The 18,439-nt window shown below is 36.3% G+C and overlaps 4 protein-coding genes and 1 long non-coding RNA gene across 9 annotated transcripts; 3 read left to right on the forward strand and 2 right to left on the reverse strand.

The window, feature by feature from the left end:
• The first annotated feature begins 1,140 nt into the window (after positions 1 to 1,140).
• Positions 1,141 to 5,984, forward strand: LOC110850393 (sodium/potassium-transporting ATPase subunit alpha-B). Its single transcript, XM_022097828.2, has 14 exons — positions 1,141 to 1,366; positions 1,440 to 1,577; positions 1,703 to 1,909; positions 1,998 to 2,120; positions 2,212 to 2,455; positions 2,653 to 3,349; positions 3,420 to 3,480; positions 3,564 to 4,087; positions 4,162 to 4,243; positions 4,317 to 4,332; positions 4,464 to 5,035; positions 5,341 to 5,471; positions 5,557 to 5,658; positions 5,744 to 5,984. Exons 1-14 carry the CDS (start codon positions 1,181 to 1,183, stop codon positions 5,865 to 5,867), a joined length of 3,207 nt encoding a protein of 1,068 aa, XP_021953520.1. The 5' UTR covers positions 1,141 to 1,180; the 3' UTR covers positions 5,868 to 5,984.
• An 835-nt stretch (positions 5,985 to 6,819) lies between these two features.
• On the reverse strand, positions 6,820 to 7,594 carry LOC118435951. The gene is made up of 3 exons (XR_004835073.1): positions 7,508 to 7,594; positions 7,216 to 7,442; positions 6,820 to 7,151 (listed from the first exon to the last, which is right to left on the reverse strand). It is a non-coding gene; the product is annotated as an uncharacterized LOC118435951 (long non-coding RNA).
• Positions 7,595 to 9,643: 2,049 nt separating this feature from the next.
• LOC110850394 lies at positions 9,644 to 13,040 on the forward strand. 4 transcript variants are annotated; one of them, XM_035852241.1, is made up of 9 exons: positions 9,644 to 10,330; positions 10,564 to 10,788; positions 10,855 to 10,927; positions 10,994 to 11,105; positions 11,178 to 11,350; positions 11,415 to 11,628; positions 11,709 to 11,891; positions 11,974 to 12,193; positions 12,266 to 13,040. In XM_035852241.1, exons 2-9 carry the CDS (start codon positions 10,766 to 10,768, stop codon positions 12,633 to 12,635), a joined length of 1,368 nt encoding a protein of 455 aa, XP_035708134.1. In that variant the 5' UTR covers positions 9,644 to 10,330; positions 10,564 to 10,765; the 3' UTR covers positions 12,636 to 13,040. The 4 variants fall into 4 exon arrangements, with proteins under 4 accessions (XP_035708134.1, XP_035708136.1, XP_035708135.1 ...); XM_035852243.1 differs by having other exon boundaries at positions 9,644 to 9,882; XM_035852242.1 differs by having other exon boundaries at positions 9,644 to 9,830.
• A 385-nt stretch (positions 13,041 to 13,425) lies between these two features.
• Positions 13,426 to 14,841, forward strand: LOC118435734. The gene is made up of 4 exons (XM_035852138.1): positions 13,426 to 13,706; positions 13,913 to 14,072; positions 14,209 to 14,323; positions 14,417 to 14,841. The coding sequence occupies exons 1-4, from the start codon at positions 13,651 to 13,653 to the stop codon at positions 14,506 to 14,508; spliced, it is 423 nt and encodes a 140-aa protein (XP_035708031.1). The 5' UTR covers positions 13,426 to 13,650; the 3' UTR covers positions 14,509 to 14,841.
• Positions 14,029 to 17,933, reverse strand: LOC110850395. 2 transcript variants are annotated; one of them, XM_035852136.1, is made up of 11 exons: positions 17,610 to 17,933; positions 17,466 to 17,538; positions 17,279 to 17,370; positions 16,912 to 17,214; positions 16,760 to 16,838; positions 16,578 to 16,669; positions 15,901 to 16,498; positions 15,675 to 15,817; positions 15,494 to 15,619; positions 15,208 to 15,416; positions 14,029 to 15,134 (listed from the first exon to the last, which is right to left on the reverse strand). In XM_035852136.1, the coding sequence occupies exons 1-11, from the start codon at positions 17,676 to 17,678 to the stop codon at positions 14,978 to 14,980; spliced, it is 1,941 nt and encodes a 646-aa protein (XP_035708029.1). In that variant the 5' UTR covers positions 17,679 to 17,933; the 3' UTR covers positions 14,029 to 14,977. The 2 variants fall into 2 exon arrangements, with proteins under 2 accessions (XP_035708029.1, XP_021953522.2); XM_022097830.2 differs by having other exon boundaries at positions 15,675 to 15,823; positions 17,610 to 17,921.
• Between the last annotated feature and the right edge of the window lie 506 nt (positions 17,934 to 18,439).

The following is an 18,439-nucleotide window of genomic DNA, read 5'->3' on the forward strand; positions in this document are numbered from 1 at the left end:
TCATATAATTCAATCAGTTTCTGAACGTTTCGTCACCTTTTAAAAATTGGTATAGATGTATGTAAGACTGTAGTAAATAAGTGAAATTTTCTTCCAAGTCGTAACATATATAGATTGCGTATAAAAATCTCTCACGAGGTTTCATTAAAAATTCCGGCTCAAACTAAATATAGATTCCATGGCTTTCATTTGTATAATAAATCCGTTAACTTAAACTGCTTTCTCGTAACGGAAGAATGTTGCGATTAAAAATAAGCATGGAATTTTAAAACTGACCCATATTTGCTTAATTAAATCATTTAACGTACCATTTAAATTAACATTCCTACCATTAAGTAACACCGATACTTATTGCATAAAATTCATTAACGCATCCCTAATCGCTGGAGAAGGCGACTTGTGTACGTATAATTTTCCGTAAGACAAAGCTAAGCATGAATGGAAAGTGAGAACTAATTTTAGATCTTCTCACGTTAAAATAAGTCACGTACACAATCACATTAAAATTAATTGCCACTTGCTACATTAGGGATCTCGTGTCTCTGGTAAGTGCTGCGTACATTAAAATTAAATGTGGCGCCGTTGCGAATTTATCTTGACCTCGACATAAAAATAAACCTTTCTGAGAAGTCCAATGATGAAATCTTAATGTTCAGTTGATCACGTTTTAAAAATATTATCATACTAATTACTATAGTGCATAAGTAGGTGAGATATATATATATTTCACTGTGTTGAGGTCGATCCATATGTAAGATATTGAGCTCCACTTGAACCAGCGTATGCCAAAACGTTAGAAAATTAGAAATTAGTGATATCTCTAACGTTTTCGAAATTTCATGGTAAATAAATTATGACTTTGATTAATTTTCATGACAAGGTCTACCAAAGATTATATAAATAATATTGCGCACTCAAAATTGCATGAAATTCAATTATGTAACCACAGAATGAAATTCATAAATACTTAACTTACCATGCCAAACCAACAAAAATCACAATTCTTTATAATCATGAATGCAGAAACCATTAGTTTTGTACCAAGTTAAGTAATTAGTTCTAAATAATTAATACAGCGTTATCATTATCAAAGATTTAGGTAGGTTTTCACCTCTTACACATTTTGGTCACATTGTTCGCCTCCTCTCAGTTCCATCCGGGGCACTGGGCAAGCAACAAGATGGCGGAGGGACGCAGATACTCGCGGAAAGTTTCCATCGTCATTGAGCAAGGTCAAGTGTTCTCTGAAAGGAGGGCGTCTCGTGGGGGCGACCGCAGACGGAGTTCCGTCGCATCCGTCCAGTACAGAAAATCGGATGGGGGCATTGAAAATGTCGCGTTTGAAAACGATTCCCGCAGAGAATCGGTTAGAAATTGAAAAGAAAAATTACTGAAATTTGTTTGAAATGAAGTAAATTTTGAAAATAATACTGTCGCAGCTTCGACCAACTTATATTGGACATAGTGCTGACGTGAGGCGAAAATCGGTTCATTATTTGAAGCGAGAGTTGGAAATTGATTATCACATTGCAGACTGGGAAGTTTTATGCTCGAGGTTTAATACAGACTTGAATAAGGTGGGTTTGGAGAAATTGAGACTATTTATTCGTATTGATTTTTATTCGTATGATTTACTCAGTTTGGGGAATTTGAGATTAGTGTTTTAGTCGCATGATTGAATATGTAAATTTTTATTTAACAGGGTATCATGACTAAAGAAGTAGTCCTTAATCGAGAAAAATTTGGGACGAATCAACTAACTCCGCCGAAAAAGGTTCCGCTATGGTTAAAATTTCTGAAAACTTTGATCGGTGGATTTCAACTGCTTCTTTGGGTGGCAGCAATTCTAAGTTTTATCGCGTATGGAGTTCAGTACTCGGAAACGGGGGCGGATACCCCGTCGGATAATGTAAGCGACGATGGGGAGGATTGAGACTTTTTGAAAATATTTGCATCTTGTACACAAAACCATTATTCAAATTTTGTTATGATTTTAGCTCTACTTGGGAATCACTGTAGCCGCGGTGGTCATTTTGCTCGGAATGTTCACATTTTATCAGGAGTACTCAAGTGGGAAGGTGATGGACTCATTCGCCAAGTTGGTGCCCACGATGGCGACGGTATATTTTTTATTTTTTGAAATTAATGCAGATGCTATGTCCTTCTGATGATTTTTAATACAAAAATACTGCCCTTGATAATAATACTCAGGTAACGAGGGATGGGAAGATGCAACACGTCCCTGCAAATGACCTCGTTGTTGGGGACGTGGTCGACATAAAATTTGGCGACAGCATTCCCGCAGATATCAGAATTATCGAGTGTCAAGGACTTAAAGTCGACAATTCGTCGCTTACGGGGGAATCTGAGCCGCAGTCGAGGTCGCCCCTTTGTTCGGATGATAACCCAATGGAGACTAAAAATCTTGCATTTTTTTCGACTAATGCTTTGGAAGGTTGGTGTTTATGATTTGGTGGAATCAGTTAAAATTAGAGATTGGAAAGGGAATGTGAGACACGTCGGATTACATTTATCCTGCTAAATACGAAATTTAAATATTTTCCAAACCTCTTGGGCGTTGTTGGTCATCATTTCCGACCTGCACCTACATATCCTTTATTACGTATCCTTTACGTATCCTTTATTCAACAGGAACCGGACGCGGGTTGGTCGTCGCTGTCGGGGACAAAACATGCATTGGCAGAATCGCCGACTTGGCTTCCGGCATGGACGTTATTGACACTCCCATCGCACGAGAGGTGGAATACTTTGTAAAAATTATTTCCATCGCTGCCGGCGTCCTCGGAGTGACCTTCTTCATCGTTTCACTATGCATGGGGTACGGACTCCTCGACTCGGGAATTTTTTTGGTAGCCATTATCGTCGCAAATGTGCCGGAAGGATTGTTGGTCACTTTCACCGTAATTTTGGCCCTGACCGCGAAACGTATGGCGGAAAAAAACTGTGTTGTCCGCCAACTTCACGCCGTGGAAACTTTGGGATCCTGTTCCGTCATCTGTTCTGACAAGACTGGAACTTTGACGCAGAATAAGATGACGGTGTCACATCTTTGGTATGGGGACAAAATTGTGGACGCCGGTCTAAGCGATGACGGCCTCCCGCCAGATTTTTCAAGTGACCCCGGTTTCGCCGAGTTGTCGAGAGTAGCGGCGCTATGCAGCAGGGCGAAGTTCCTGTCAGGACAGGAAAATGTGCCAGTTATGAAAAGAAATGTAAACGGGGATGCGTCAGAGTCGGCAATTTTACGATTTTCTGAGCTGACATTGAAGAATGTGGAAGCCTATCAGAGACAGAGGCAGAAGATTTTTGAAATTCCATTCAATTCGAGGTAGATATTTAAGAAACTTGTTGCTTTTATGAAAAATTCTGATTTTTTTCTGATCTTCTGATTTTTCCAGTAACAAGTGGCAAGTATCGATTCACGAGATAGAAGGAGGAAAGTTAATGGTGGAGATGAAAGTAAGGGACAAAATTTACTGAAATTTCAAGTTTGACATCAATTTTGTCTCAAAAATATATACTTAAATCCACTAATTTTTCAGGGTGCCCCAGAACGAGTGTTAAATTTCTGTACAAAAATCCGCATCGGGAACCAAATACATGATCTGAACAATAACTGGATGCACAAATTTAACGATGCCTATAACGGCCTTGGCGGTTTGGGGGAGCGCGTGATCGGATTTTGCGAGGCCCCCATCGATGCGGCAGATTACCCGGGTGGATTCTCGGAGAACGAGATCACTTCACTTGTTGAGCAGCGTGGCATGATTTTCACTGGATTAATCTCCATGATTGACCCACCTCGTCCAGGCGTCCCAAACGCTGTAGAGAATTGCAGAATGGCTGGAATCAAGGTTGTCATGGTGACGGGGGATCACCCCATTACAGCCACCGCTATAGCGCGAAAGGTGGGCATCATTTCGGCGGGAAGTATGACCAGGGAAGAGAAAGCGGCAAGTATGAATGTTGGCGTAGAAAGCATTGATGCTGAGAGTTGTAAAGCCGTCGTGGTTCCTGGACACGAACTTTTGGAGATGTCGACCGAAGAGTTGGATGAAGTTTTAAGGTGGGTATTTTCAAGTTGTCAATTTAAAGTCGATTTGCTAAAAAATCATTCAAATTTCGAATTTCTTCGAACAGGATGCATCCCGAAATTGTTTTCGCACGTGTGTCACCCCAGCAGAAATTGATTATCGTCGAAGGCTTCCAGAGACTTGGATATGTACGCGACTTTTGAAACATTAAAAATTTTTTTATGAAATTTCAAAAATTTCAAAACTTTTTTAATTTTGTAGGTGGTGGCCGTAACAGGTAATGTTGATAATCCGGTCGATCTAACGGATCCGCACCGTGATTTTTTCCCTTTTGACCGGCATAAAGTTTTTGAATTTTTTTGTGACTTGATCACCTTTGGGGTCTAAAATTTTGTACATAACTAACAGGAGACGGTGTGAATGACTCTCCCGCTTTAAGAAAGGCTGATATCGGCGTCGCCATGGGCATTTCTGGTTCCGACGTGTCCAAACAGGCAGCTGACATGATACTTCTTGATGATAACTTTTCATCGATCGTGACCGGTTGTGAAGAGGGCCGATTGATTTTCGACAATTTAAAGAAGTGTATCGCATACCTCTTGTGCGCAAATATTTCGACTCTATCACCTTTCCTGCTCTACATCGTCCTCCAAATTCCCGACCCGCTCGGAACAATTCAAATGTTGGCAATTGTCCTGGGAACGGACGTGCTTCCAACGATCTCTTTATCGTACGAACCACCAGAAGGCGACATCATGAAGAGGCCTCCTCGAAACCCTAAAACCGCCAAAATGGTGACAGAGCAGTTGATCCTGTACACCTACTTTGTCATCGGAATGGTGGAGAGTGTGGCGGGAATGTTTGCATATTTAGTAGTCTACGCGCATAACGGATTTTTGCCGGACATGTTGATGGGTCTGAGTCCAAAATGGGATGACGACAAAGTGACGGACTTGCGCGATTCGTACGGCCAAGAATGGGTGAGTAGTTGGTTTATATTGATACAATTCACGCAGTCCTTGGTAACATTATAAAATTCGTAAATTCTGGGAACTTACAAACTTTTACAAAATTTACAAATATTTTTATGAAAAATTAGCTTACAAATTTTTGTAAACTTACTCAAATCAAGGACGTCTTGTTATTTCGTAAAAGTTTGTAAAATTATATTACAAAAAGTTACGAATTTTACAAGTTACAAAAGTCAGTTGCCTCAAGATATAAATTGTTGAGTTATGCATAGAATTTCGATTTTTTTTCAAAAAATATTTCCACATATTGTTAGACCTTCAGTCAGAGGAAGGAACTTGAAAAGACTGGGTATGTGGCCTATTTTTGTGGACTGCTTGTCTGCCAATGGGGAAATCTCTTGGTGTCCAAGTGCAGAACAAGTCCATTGTACACAAGATTATTTAAGTGAGTTGAAATTAGTGTTTTTTCTGGAAATTTTAAAATTCATCATTTCATTTTCATAATTTTGATAATTTTGCATCATTTTCAGTAATTACATCGTTTACGTGGCAATCATTGGGGAAACTGTGGTCGGGGCTTTTCTTCAATATACGCCAGGATTTAATTACTGCATTTCGTTCAGGCCTTTGAAGTAAGTTTGGCTATGAGCTGCATAATCTTTGAGGACGTTTGGGACTAATTGTTTTATGTGTTGTGTAATAATTTTTGCTATACAGATTCGCCTGGTGGCTCCCAGGATTACCGTTCACCGTGTTTATCATGGTTTTTGATGAATTCCGTAGATTTATTTTAAGAAGATATCCTCAATTCACTTGGTGGAATAAAGAATTTCTATATTAAAAAGTTTTAATAGATGCATGTGTGCTGAAAATGAGCAGAAAAAGTGGGAAGAGTTGTTGAACCGAATTAGTTTTACGAGACGAAATAAACCTAATTTTGAAAACTATTGTCCAAATATTCAGTATTTTACATGCTTGCTTACTAGTTTCGTGTTACCTGAAAATTGACTCGTTTCAAAAGGATAGAAAATGAGATTTACATTGCAACCACTCAAAAGTTAGCATCTCCTTTGTCCATAATATTGGGGGTATTCATTACGACTTCGCATTGTTAGCAACGTTAGCAAAAAATTGAAAATTCATTATAGCCAAGCATTTTGGAATTTTTTTTATCTCATAATATACACCCCCATTTTTTCATCTATTCATATTGTTAATTCTGTGGTGGTGCTTGGAGCAATACAATTTGGAAGCTTAGCAGAAAGCTGAGAAATGAAATGATTGACGTTCTCTTGATTAAGAAAATTCCATAAATATCAATTCCCGATGGTGCTTTGGCGAAACACTCCTCAAGCCGAGATAGCTAAACCAAATCATCCCCAAATTATGCATTTCAACCCATTGTATGTAAATATGTGTAATTCGTCAAGTCTCATACCATTTTGGACGTATAACTTGGAGACACGCTTTCTTGCAGGGTTGCTCCTAACTGTTCCGATTGAAAATGAACCTCCCCAACGGCGTACGTCACGAGCAAGAACCGAATCATGAATTGCGACGAGGACAGCAATATGTACATACTGAAATGTCCGTTGACATGTCTACTTCCGGATAGCCACATGTTTAGCTTGTTGTCATAAATATATAATTTTTAAATAATTCAATCATAAAATATATGAATTTTACAATTTTACACCAATTTTGATCCTCACATAAGAAGAGATGCAGATAAAATTGATGCAATACAACGTGAGAAGAATTGGGGACAGAAAATTCCCCAAATTCTGTGCTACTTCACGGATTTTGAGATACTGCTGTTTTAACTGGAGGAGAAACGTGTCTGCATTATTTTGTGGGGTATAATTCTGCACTGTGGTAATCCAGGAATCAGTTTTGTCATAGAAATGAACCCCCCACTGGTTGGCGATAGTACGGTCCAATATTTTGAACTGATGAGACACCGCACGACAAATTGTAATGATGAGAATGTCGACAAAACTCCAAGCATAGATTGTAATTTTGCCCCAAATATAAAATCCCACGGCGAAGAGGGGATGATAAGATATGTAATTGTGCCATCTAGCCAGGAGGCTGGAGTTGTAATACGTCTCAAAGATGCTATGACCTGAAAAAATTTTCATGCATGTAAAATTGCACGTACATAGATTTTAATACGAAAACCTGGCCACCTTTTTCGGCGAGAGAAAGGTTTAACTTATCAAACATTAGGTTTTCTGTGACACAATGGGTCATAACGTAGGTTGTCATGATGACTGTGTATCTCGAAAGGTGCTTATCAATGAAAATGTCCGCTGAGTTAGTTCGTCGACTAAACCATGTCCAGTCATTTGTAAGGTTGCTAATTTGATTGATAAGGCCACCCAGTGCGGATCGGCGGGACCAAAATAAGATGTAACTGTGGAACAATTAGCTGAATTATGGAGGAAACTGAAAATGCGAACACTTCATCAAGTTGCGTACATAAAAGTAAGGTTGAGATACAGGGATGGCCATGATAACTGATTAAATCGCTCGGATAGCGACCCATTCCATTGGGGCGCATTACTCACTTCTATCGTGACCAAGACAAAATTAATGACGGTGAAAGGTGTGATCAAAGCAGGAATGACGGCTGCGGGATGGAACCACCTGCAAAATTAAGATACGGTTATTTAGATTAAGTGGTTTTATTGGGATTTGTGCATACAAATTCATACTAATTACCTTATTGGTTTTAAGTTACTGGTGTCCAAAGAAAGTACACCTCGAAGATTAATAACGCCTAAAGCTCGTCCCAGAATTAGCAAGGGTCGAAGAGAGGTGGAAAAATTTGTGGGGTTAGGATTCAAAGTCATCATGTCTAGCTAAAGTGGTTTTGGGGACGATGACTGTGAGCAAGAAAGAACGGAACAGAAGTTTTTAGCAATAATGTGCATACATATGTACGTACATACAGCTTAGGTATATATTTATCTGCATAAAAGTCGTGTGGATTAGTTAATGGATTTCTAAACTATATTTAGTAGACATACATATATCCATATGTATGTATCTATGTATATATGTAGTTGCAGTTGGTACACACATTTAGCGAAATTGCCAATCTTTATGAATTCCTTATACATTTCTGTGCATTTTTGTACCTTGTTAAATGGATAATTAAATAGCGGCATTTGTACATATGAATTTGAAGTGTATGTATGTACTGTACTGCAATCAATAAGAAGTTGATAAGGTCAATGGGAATGAAATTCGTTACAATTAGTTATGGAAAAATCTATTAAATAGATTGCTTGTAAATATTCATATGTATGTACATGTATTTACATACATACCAATACAGTAAAACCAGATGCAAAAACTAACTAACTACTATTAACTACGATTGAAATTAGCAATGATTGTTATTTTATAAACCAGCTTTATTTAGATGCAGCTTTATTTTATAAAGCTGCATCACAATTTTTGCAATATACGAATTTAAGTTTTAACAATTCACAGATGAACTTCACACAATATGATTATGCATAATATTAATAAATAAAAATGAATCAGACCAAAAAAAATCCATAGTTTGCGAAGATTCTATGCGTTATAAAATAATCCGGATTATTCCAGATACGAATTTGTTTGCTGTTCATCTTGTTCTGGTTGTTCTTTCTTTGACAAACTCATTTTTATCTATTTTTTCGACTACCTGTTCAATTTTTCAAATTCTGATCCTAAACTGTTGTTTTTGCTTTTAACGACGACTGGTCCAGTATACATTCAAAAATACAATGGAAAATTCCCAGCCTGACTTAGGATTAGTGTCCTCACATACCATTACATGTACGATGTTCTTTTGATGATTAATGAGTTGCAGGGTTCCAGCAAGCTGATGGCAGCAAGACATATTTATTTATGCAGGCGATGTGCTCTTTTCAGAGACAATTATTTTTTTCCAAGTTACATAAAATGGACTTTGTACACATTTAATTCACAAGATAAATTATACCAAAATTAGGAACGGATGCCACTGGGAACTGAAATTGAGCCCAAATCTTTTGCGTAAAACTTACAAAGCTTGCGATATGGTCAACATGGGATCCAGTAAATGTAGACTTACGGGCGAAAAAGATGGTGCATGACGTACACAATACAACACTTCTTATACATTCAGATTGCATTTATGTATATTAATCATGTAGTATTTCAATTGTTCTTAAATATTTTGAGAAATTGTCTTGTAATAAAGACGCCAGTTTTGATTGACACGAAAGTCATATCATTTTCATGATCAAGTGATTAGAATTCATTTAAAAAACAAAAAATTGTCATTGTCTGTACTCACGCTCGAATACATAACATTTGTAAGAATTGCCAGTCACTTCACATCATCATCAAGCTGTGACAGTTCATGGCAAATATCTCCTTCAACATATATACAAAATAACTACGAGTTAGGAGAAGAAAAGATTAGAGGATTGTCTCGAATGAAAAAAATCTACAAGTGATTATTATCAAAAACACTCGACTTGAAATATGTACATAATGGTATATTCGCTTAATTCGAGTAGATTTATGCTGGATATACCTCGAATGTACACTTATAACTTGTCTAGTCAGCCACCGATTGTTGTCCTGCATTTATGACATCATTCATTTCTCCGTATTGTTATATTTACACAACAGCATCACATCATTCTTCATCAGCGCAATAAACTGCTTTCATCCAATAATGTAATAAAATAATCCTCGTTTAGACGGATCAATCAGTCCCTTCGGAAGTGTAATCCAATACCTTAGACTTCGGATGTTCAAGGTAAAGTGCGTGTGTCCCACTTTGCTAAATATAACCCCACCATCAGTTCTAAGTGAGTGAGTGTGTACAGCGTCTTGTTAGTTTTTCATGGTCATAATATCGTACATTAAATAAGTAGTAAAAATTCTTCAGAAATATTGCGTATTTCAAAGTCGCAAGTTTTACTTAATTTGTACAAATTTTGCACGCATTGTTCTTTATGTGACTAGCTTACATACTTTTATTTCATGTCCATGAGTGAGTTTGTTGGTTCACATTCCATGCATGGAAAGAAATCAATTTAGTTTAGTTACTAGTACATTCTATTTACATAACTTATGTACATCACGTCGGTAAGTACTTATGTATGAATTACGGATTTTCAAACGTCCAATTTCAACTCCTGAGTATGACAAGGTTTAAATTGATTACACTTGAAAGAAGATTGTAAAATATTCGTCAGGTTTAAAGTTTCCGAGCAATTGAAATTGTCATCATGGGATCGATATTTAGTTAAAAAGGTAGGAATCCCATTAGTTTCTCATGAATTATTCCAGACATTTTATCTTGCACAATTTCCTTTGAATGTCTACCATAATTCTTTTCTATTTACTTGTGAATTTATTTCGACTCTGGAGTTTCTATCGAGTGTAAATTAATTTTCAATCAACTACAAAACTATATTGTTAAAAAAATGAAAAACTGTACCCACACTTTATTATGGAATTAAATTTCTAAAAATCTTAAATTGCAGCACACTAACCGTGAAAGCACACAGGCAAATAAGTAAATACAATATGCAGTGTCACTTTCTTTAATGGAATGAAAATTAACTGAAAATACTGTGAAACTGTGAAAAAGTTCAATGAAACTCAATTTAAGTATGACATTGTCGAGAATTGGGAATTTTGATAAGGAACACCAACTCTCACTGACTCTTATGTTATTGTAAAGATATGGAAGAAAACTTAACTTTAAGGTATGAACATCATAGTAACATGTTATCTCCATAAATCGGTTTGATTCTCATATGAAACTTAAGTAGTAATTGCCCTGATCTCGAATCTTTGGATTTTCAACCACATCATCCCTGCTTCAACCTATCTGACACTACATCTGTGAGTAAATATTTACCTACTGTATTTAGATATAGCTTTAGTTTGTCATGAATAAAATTATTTTAGTGCGATGAAGAATGGCCGTGTGAAATTCGCATTTTTTGGCTTCAAATTCATCCCTTTATTGCATTAACGAGAGCATTTTTATCTTACGGAAGCCTTGTTATAATTTTACTAGGTATGGAAATATCAAGTTGGCTGCATTATGAATATTATGAACCCTACTGTAAATTTTTGGTATCCATTTCAGGCGTAATTCTCAACAGTCTTTCAGCCTATATTTTTCTCTCCACTGGTCTCGCCAGAAATGGAAGTGGCGTCTACTTAATTGCATTGGCTTTCTGCGATACGGGAAATTTGATTGCGAATATTTTACTGGGCGTGTGGAGAGGAGCAAGTTATGAATTCAATGGATATTTTATGGTTCAAAATACACTCATGAATTTACTAACTTTCAATGTTAAAATACAAATCTTAAATCATTCAGGAAAACGAATGGCTATGCAGAACTCATGGCGTTTTCGTCGAGGTATTTCAAACAATTTCTGCCTGGATCGTCGTGGCGTTCACCGTGGAACGCAGCCTCGCCGTGTGGTACCCATTGCTATTTCGACAGAGTAGGAATCGAAGGGCTAAACTGGTGGTGGGTAGTCTTACCACGGTTTTTACCCTTTTCTGCCTCTCCAAATTATTTTTAACGGGTATGTACATATATAAGTACCTGTGTAAAGTAATGATGGATGAGCATTTCATAAAATTTTATGAAATTTTACAAATTCAGGTTTCGAAAAGGACAGCGTGTTCGGCTACATTCCATGTAATTCGCGACGCTATGTTTGGGAAGGAATGGCATATGTTCGAGTTGCATTTCAAACTTGGATCCCCACCATTATCGTTTTCACGTTTAATTGTCTCATGTTTTGGAAACTTCGGAAAATTAAAATCAATAGACAGCGACTTTCAGGTGGTATTTATATTTATTATTTGCTGGGTAAATACTATCTCATATTTGGTGTTTAATGTCAAATTAACTCATTTTACTTTAGAGCATACCAGAAACCTCCCCAAAAGGCCGGGACCCAGGCTGAAACAAAGTTTTATAAATAAACCCAGCCCCACCAACCCCATGCTGATAGCGGTCTCTCTTGCCTACCTCATTCTAGTCTTCCCCTTGGGTGCCGTACAAACTGTGGAATTATACTGGAATTTACATGAAAATGTTCCAATTGCAGTGATGGAGCCGCAAAAATCTGCATATGTCCACTGGTGAGCAGTAAACTTGACAAGTTGTCCACCCACACAAATAGTATGCTAAATTGTTTTTTCTTTCGTGTTCAGGCTAATGTACAAAATTCTCTTGAAGCACATCCGGTCATTCTTCTTTGGGTTCTACCAAATTAATTTCGCCATCAACTTTTTCCTCTATTTTGCTGCCGGGGTCGAATTTCGTCGTTACCTTCAAAAGAAGGTTAAGCGGATGTGTGGTTTGACGAAGGCCTACTGTTGTTGTAGGGGAATTGCAGGGAATTTTATCAAATCCCGAGGAAATACACCTGTACAAAGTTGTACTTCAAATTGTTCCAACGCTACTAGCACGTCTACTTTGCCCTTACATGTCTACCCTTCGCCCAGCACGCTTATCCAGATGGCCAAAGCCCCAATTAGTGGAGTTAGTGACAAAGTTGGAACGTTCGAAAGCACCATTTAGTTTTAGTTATATAAGTAGTTTGTTAGCCTGTGCGGCTCTTGCAATATGTACAATTCAGTTATAATCTAAGGATAAGCTAACCTATGCATACATATGTACGTACTTACAGATTATTATAAAGTATGTGTTATCATACATATCTATCATTAATTGTTATTCTTTACATATTTACACCAAACTTAAGCATAAAAAATGTGTTAAGTTTACGTTCAGTATCTTCTACATATGTGCATACATACATACATATCTATCTACATAGTTCCACTCCACATTCCTATTTATTTATGTACATTTCTTGATTGTAATTTACAATTTATAAATGACAAATTGTAAATAGATAAGTACTTATGTACATACATACATACAGTTCTATACTCAAATAAAACCACCTATTTAATAATAATCTCAAACTACCATGCATGTGTACATACATATTTAGATGCATATATTTTACGCAGCTTCACACACATCGATGACATGAAATATGTCAAATCAGTGGAAATATTTAACTAGATAAAAATAAATACACTAGAAGTATGCATGTTTATTATGGAATGTATTCATACATGTATATGCAAGAAATAAATTGGCCAATCCTAAGTTAAGTCCTCTAAAATTTCTCAGAATGCTTGACTTATTTTTACATTGTGCACATGCTTATGTACATGGAACCCATGTGCCTTTGAGTATGGGTTCTCAAACATGAGCATATTTAGGGTACCTGTTCCAGTATTCACACCTTCCAGGATTGCCAAATTTAGACACGGTTTTGGCTGGAAGCTTGGTTAAACCCTTTGTACTCCATAAAACTGAACCCTTCACTTTAAGATAGCCCTTAACTTTCTGTATAAAATTAACGAACCAAACATTAATCGTACCATTCACGACCTGACCACCGTCCATTGTAGAAGTTAAAGTTTTATCTGAAGATACGTCCTCAACTTATCAAATATTTCGAATAAATTCTTCCTATATAGACAAAAGTTAAAGTGTAATTTAAATTTAAATAAATAACATGGAGAGCAACGCAGAATTTACCTTCGCTGAAATTCAAGAAGTAGGTCTGTTAAGGTAAATGTGAATTTATGTATTTATTTATTTTTCCGTAGTATTAATTCCTATATATAATTTTGTACCTTCCACTATGGAAGTTTAAACTAATTTGCATAGTTGCGTCAATTAAATGCATCACTTAAACATATAACTACATAAGTAAATTATGTACATATTCAAATTAAGTTAGCAAATAAAATAATTTGAAAACTACCTAATTCCAGATCCACATTCCGTGCAAGGGTTTATCAAATCGAGGATAAGATCCTTCAGTCCTCAGGCACGCCATATCTTCGTCTCATTTTGACGCAAGATTTCGGAAAGACTTTGATCGTAGCGCTTTCCATTGGTCATTCATATCAAGACGTAAAAAATGAGTATAAGGTGAGTTAAGACGTTTTTACTTAATTAAAATTGATGATTCAACTCTTCCGATTTTTGACTTGTTTTGCATATGCGCGTATAATTTGTAAAATAATTTGTAAAATAATTTGTAACATAATTTGTGTTTTCGTCTCAGGTTGGAGAGGAGTACACATTTTTGGGTGGAACGTTCAGCACGAAATTGAGGGACCAGTGTTTCAAGTCTTGCTCGGCTTTCGAATATGACCTTTGGTTTCTTCAAGTTCAAAGAGGTACGGATAAATTAGTTGTTTTTAGTCTGAAAATATGTACATTCTGATTGAAGAAGCGTTTAGTAATTGTAATTTATAATTTTCTTCATGCAGAAGTTGGAATTCCCAATGCTTCCTGGTCCTCCTTGGCTTACAGTTTCACGAATATGCTGATTCCGACATCGAGTGGAGAGCGAGATGAGTGAGAAGGTTTGTATTGGGATCTTTTCATATTATGACTTTTGCTGATTAATGCAAATAAAATTACTTTATATTTTTTCACACTTTGTATTTTAAAATAATTTGTAGTGCTAAATTTGTTATTCGATTAATAGTTGTAGAGAAATTAACATCCATAAATTTGTATTGATCGTATACATATATTTAGATGTAAAATGAAATACTTATCAATAAATTGCAGTTATTTATAATATAGATGCGATGCTAAATAGTTTAATGAATTAATAAATTCGCATAATAGCAAATAGTTGATGGCTCATATTTAACATTAGTATTTGTCAAAAAAATTGCATTATTAAGTTAACTAACCATACTTATTAAGTAGTCGTATGGAAAATACGAAATGCGGAGTAAAACATTCAACATAATTAATAGCTAAATATAGATAATTAGACTATGGTTTTGAAAATTTAGTGCTCATATGTACATAGCTTTCTACACATTGTATCGTGTGTTTCGCTTATCGTAACTAAAATTATGACTCTTATCCTGGACATCGTGATATGCTAATGCGCTCAATCTCATGAAAAGGTCAGGAAAATCTGGTCGGCTCGCTGGATTCACTTGCCAACAATGTCTCATTATGTGGTACCTGCACGAAATCAGTAAAATTAAAAACATACACTGCATCCTTGTTAAAATTGTATAAATATGCCAGAGCTTACATAAGGTCGCTAGCCAGCTCTGGCTTTTCAAGCCTCAGTCCTCCAATAATTGCTTTCACGAAATTCGAACTCCACTGCCATTCGACGAACGGCGTCGCACCCAAGGTCCAAATTTCCCACAAGACCACGCCAAAAGTCCACGAGTCCGTCTTGGTCGAAAAATGCAGCTCAGAAAGGCTTTCTGGCGCCATCCAGCGGAAAGGAAATACCTTCAAGAAATGCAATAGAGATGCATTTGAAAGGTCATAAAAGATAACTATTTTGTCACTATATCTCCATTATGTACCTCGGCTATGCTGGTTTGATACACCTGATAATAATAGAGCTGAAGCGACATTCCAAAATCAGAAAGTTTAACGCGTCTTTCTCCATCCAAGAGAATATTTCTTGTGGCCAGGTCTGCGTGGACGATCTGCAATGACAAAAATTCAAGAATTGGATTGTTTTTAACCAGCTAAATTCTATACCTTCTTATCCGCCAAGAAAACCATTGCTTCTGCCGTCTCTTTAGAAAACCGTAGTAATTCTCTCTTGTCAATATCCCCATTTTCATCAATAGATCTCAAGTAATCCATGAGTGATCCCGATGCACAATACTCGAGGACAATTCCTACATCTTATCATATATGTAATTATAAACTAGCGTATACACCAAAATTCTAATCCACAAATTTCATTCGTTAGTAAACACACCACTAAAATCTGACTTTTTCTCCGTCCAAGTACAACATCCCAGAAACTTCACGAGGTGCCTGTGGCTCCCGACTTTTCTCAAAATGGTCAACTCCTTCATAACAGCCATTGCATATTCCAACCCTTCGACCTGCTTGAGAACTTTAATGGCCACGAATTGTTGCGGGACACGATTCATGAAACACGACTGAATCCACGGAAACATCTGTCGCTCGAAAAGAACGCCTTTGTAAACCTTGCCAAATTGTCCTCGTCCTACTTCCGGTTCGTCGCAGAGTTTCAAATCCCTCGCTGAAATCCGAACCGAATTGAAAAAGGCTTGGTTTTCTTTAACGCGAAGTTTGTGGAATTCTTTTCCCATTGTTTCTAAATCCACGAATTTAGGAGTTGGAAGTTTGAACTGGATGACTAACTCGATCACGAGAAAGTTGAGGATTTGGTATTGAATAAAGTAATAAACCATTTCAATTAAAAACGTGAGGAATGAGTTGTCAGCATCTTTTCCTTCAAGGAAGCTTCGAATGTTCACCATTAAAACCATGGGGTAGACGAGTATGTAGTTCAGTACGTAGAACTTTGCGACTTTTGAAATGTCACGCTACATGTAGAAATTAATTATTAATTGTATATTGAATTCTTTAGCATACGTATCAATAATTAGTTTTTTAATCATTTACCTCTTGGATTCCTCTGTAGATAATGAATGACAGTGGAAATAGGAGGAGTAGGAGAAGCACCTTGGCAGCATACATTCCGAGCAGTATTTTTTCTAAAATAAATAATACGATGACAAAATACAACAGTAAATTGAAAAAAAATGTCAAAAAGTATAAAAGCTTAAAACTGATTTATTATTTACCCGGCCTCTTGTCTACTGGTTTTAGGAATGCGTCCACAAATTGATAACTGTGTATGTAAATATAATGGAGCAATGGAATCTGCACCAATTGGTTAATTTCTTAAGTAAAATTTTCCAGATGTTATGTATGATATTATTGCTGCATTTCTTACAAAATAAAATAGAGCCTGAGCATAAATGATACGTCCAATATTCGCTTGTCTAAAAATTGTCCAACATTTGCTTTCTTTTGCTTCTAGTTCCACTATGTGAACAATAAGACAAATCATGTCGAACACGAGATAAGCCCACCAACCCCAAATCCAGTAAATCGTAGTGGGCATAACGCCACTGATTGGATATTGTGGTTCCAACTTGCCAAAGTAAAGCTGTGTGTGGGTCATGCTGATGGTGACCTCTACAGAAAAGACGGCATTCCGAGCCAAATACCAGCAGCGGAGAAGATACAGTGATTTCTGAGACATGGAAACTTAATTTGTAAATTGATAATTTAGTTTTTAAGCGTAAATGCAGGCACACCTTCTGTACAGCCCTGTCTAAAATGGCGATCAGTGCGACTTCTACGTAATGAAATGTTAAGCATACGACGTAATTGATGACGAAACCAGTACCTAGATACATATGCAAATCGTAGTTTTATATTCGTACAAGATACATATTTAGTGTTAAAATTAGTGATGAATTATGCATTAATTATATGTATTACTCATGGCCGTGAAATTAATCCGGTTCTTGGATATCGCCCATATCTGGGTGGATGTCAGTATTACAAACATCCCCTATTTAGACAGCAAATAAATAAGTGGATTACATGGATGTGAGTATGATCTAATTATACTTTGCGACTTACCAAAGTAACAAATTTTTGAATAAGCAAACACCTTTTGCTATCCGGCCATATGCACCTTTTCTTGTCCATTGTAATTTCCGTGTAAAAATATATATAATAAATTATACTTATCTCTCGAAGATTCGATAGAGTTGTTGCTTCACATATTTGTTAAACTTAAATAAATTGTGTGCTTTGTAATCTGGATTATGGAAAAATGTTGCAATTGCTACGCGATAAGAATCTGTTGCAAAGAAACTGCATAGACCTAAGTATGTAATATCCTGTTATACACATCCGGTGCATTTGTGGTCAAAACTACATAGGTGGTTTTGACATAAAAACTAAATAAAAATAAATATTAAATTGCATATTATTTATTTACTTATGTATCTATTAATAATTTTGTTAGTTGTTAGTAGGAAATCCATGGTTGTGCATACAACTGCCGATTAAATGGCGTTTGACTGCATCAGAAATTTTAAGTTGTTTTATACACTTTAGCCGTTAAGTTTGTGCAATTAAATTAGCTGGTTTGTTTAAAACCTAGGGTAAGAAATATATAGATTTATGCAGATTAAGATGTCATTTGTTAAAAATATGTAGATGCTTATATACTTATTATGTACCAATGCTGAAGATAAAGCTTGAGCATATCATTATGTACATATGTATGTAAATACATACATACACAACTTAGCATTGCTGTGATAATACTGCGTATAAGAGACCACATCCTGACAAACTTATGGATCAGGCGTATTTGTGAATTTATTTATGTATATATGTATTTACGATGGATAAATTACTTAAATCCGTCACTTATGTATATGCAAAAACTATCTATATTT

The sequence above is a fragment of the Folsomia candida genome, unplaced genomic scaffold (genome assembly GCF_002217175.1).
Source record: "Folsomia candida strain VU population unplaced genomic scaffold, ASM221717v1 Fcan01_Sc005, whole genome shotgun sequence".
NCBI classification, from domain to species: Eukaryota; Metazoa; Arthropoda; class Collembola; order Entomobryomorpha; family Isotomidae; genus Folsomia; species Folsomia candida.

Bases quoted from the DNA above. Each gene is read 5' to 3' on its own strand.
- LOC110850393 (XM_022097828.2), top strand. From the start codon at position 1,181: ATGGCGGAGGGACGCAGATACTCGCGGAAAGTTTCCATCGTCATTGAG. The intron at 2,456-2,652 runs GTTGGTGTTTAT...TTTATTCAACAG, and splicing joins TTCGACTAATGCTTTGGAAG to GAACCGGACGCGGGTTGGTC. The intron at 3,481-3,563 runs GTAAGGGACAAA...CTAATTTTTCAG, and splicing joins AGTTAATGGTGGAGATGAAA to GGTGCCCCAGAACGAGTGTT.
- LOC110850395 (XM_022097830.2), bottom strand. From the start codon at position 17,678: ATGGACAAGAAAAGGTGCATATGGCCGGATAGCAAAAGGTGTTTGCTT. The intron at 17,539-17,609 runs GTAAGTCGCAAA...CTGTCTAAATAG, and splicing joins TTCAAAAATTTGTTACTTTG to GGGATGTTTGTAATACTGAC. The intron at 16,670-16,759 runs GTAAATAATAAA...TATTTATTTTAG, and splicing joins ACCAGTAGACAAGAGGCCGG to AAAAAATACTGCTCGGAATG.
- LOC110850394 (XM_035852239.1), top strand. From the start codon at position 10,766: ATGGAAGAAAACTTAACTTTAAG. The intron at 11,351-11,414 runs GTTCAAAATACA...TAAATCATTCAG, and splicing joins AATTCAATGGATATTTTATG to GAAAACGAATGGCTATGCAG. The intron at 11,629-11,708 runs GTATGTACATAT...TTACAAATTCAG, and splicing joins CTCCAAATTATTTTTAACGG to GTTTCGAAAAGGACAGCGTG.
- LOC118435734 (XM_035852138.1), top strand. From the start codon at position 13,651: ATGGAGAGCAACGCAGAATTTACCTTCGCTGAAATTCAAGAAGTAGGT. The intron at 13,707-13,912 runs GTAAATGTGAAT...ACCTAATTCCAG, and splicing joins CAAGAAGTAGGTCTGTTAAG to ATCCACATTCCGTGCAAGGG. The intron at 14,073-14,208 runs GTGAGTTAAGAC...TTTTCGTCTCAG, and splicing joins ACGTAAAAAATGAGTATAAG to GTTGGAGAGGAGTACACATT.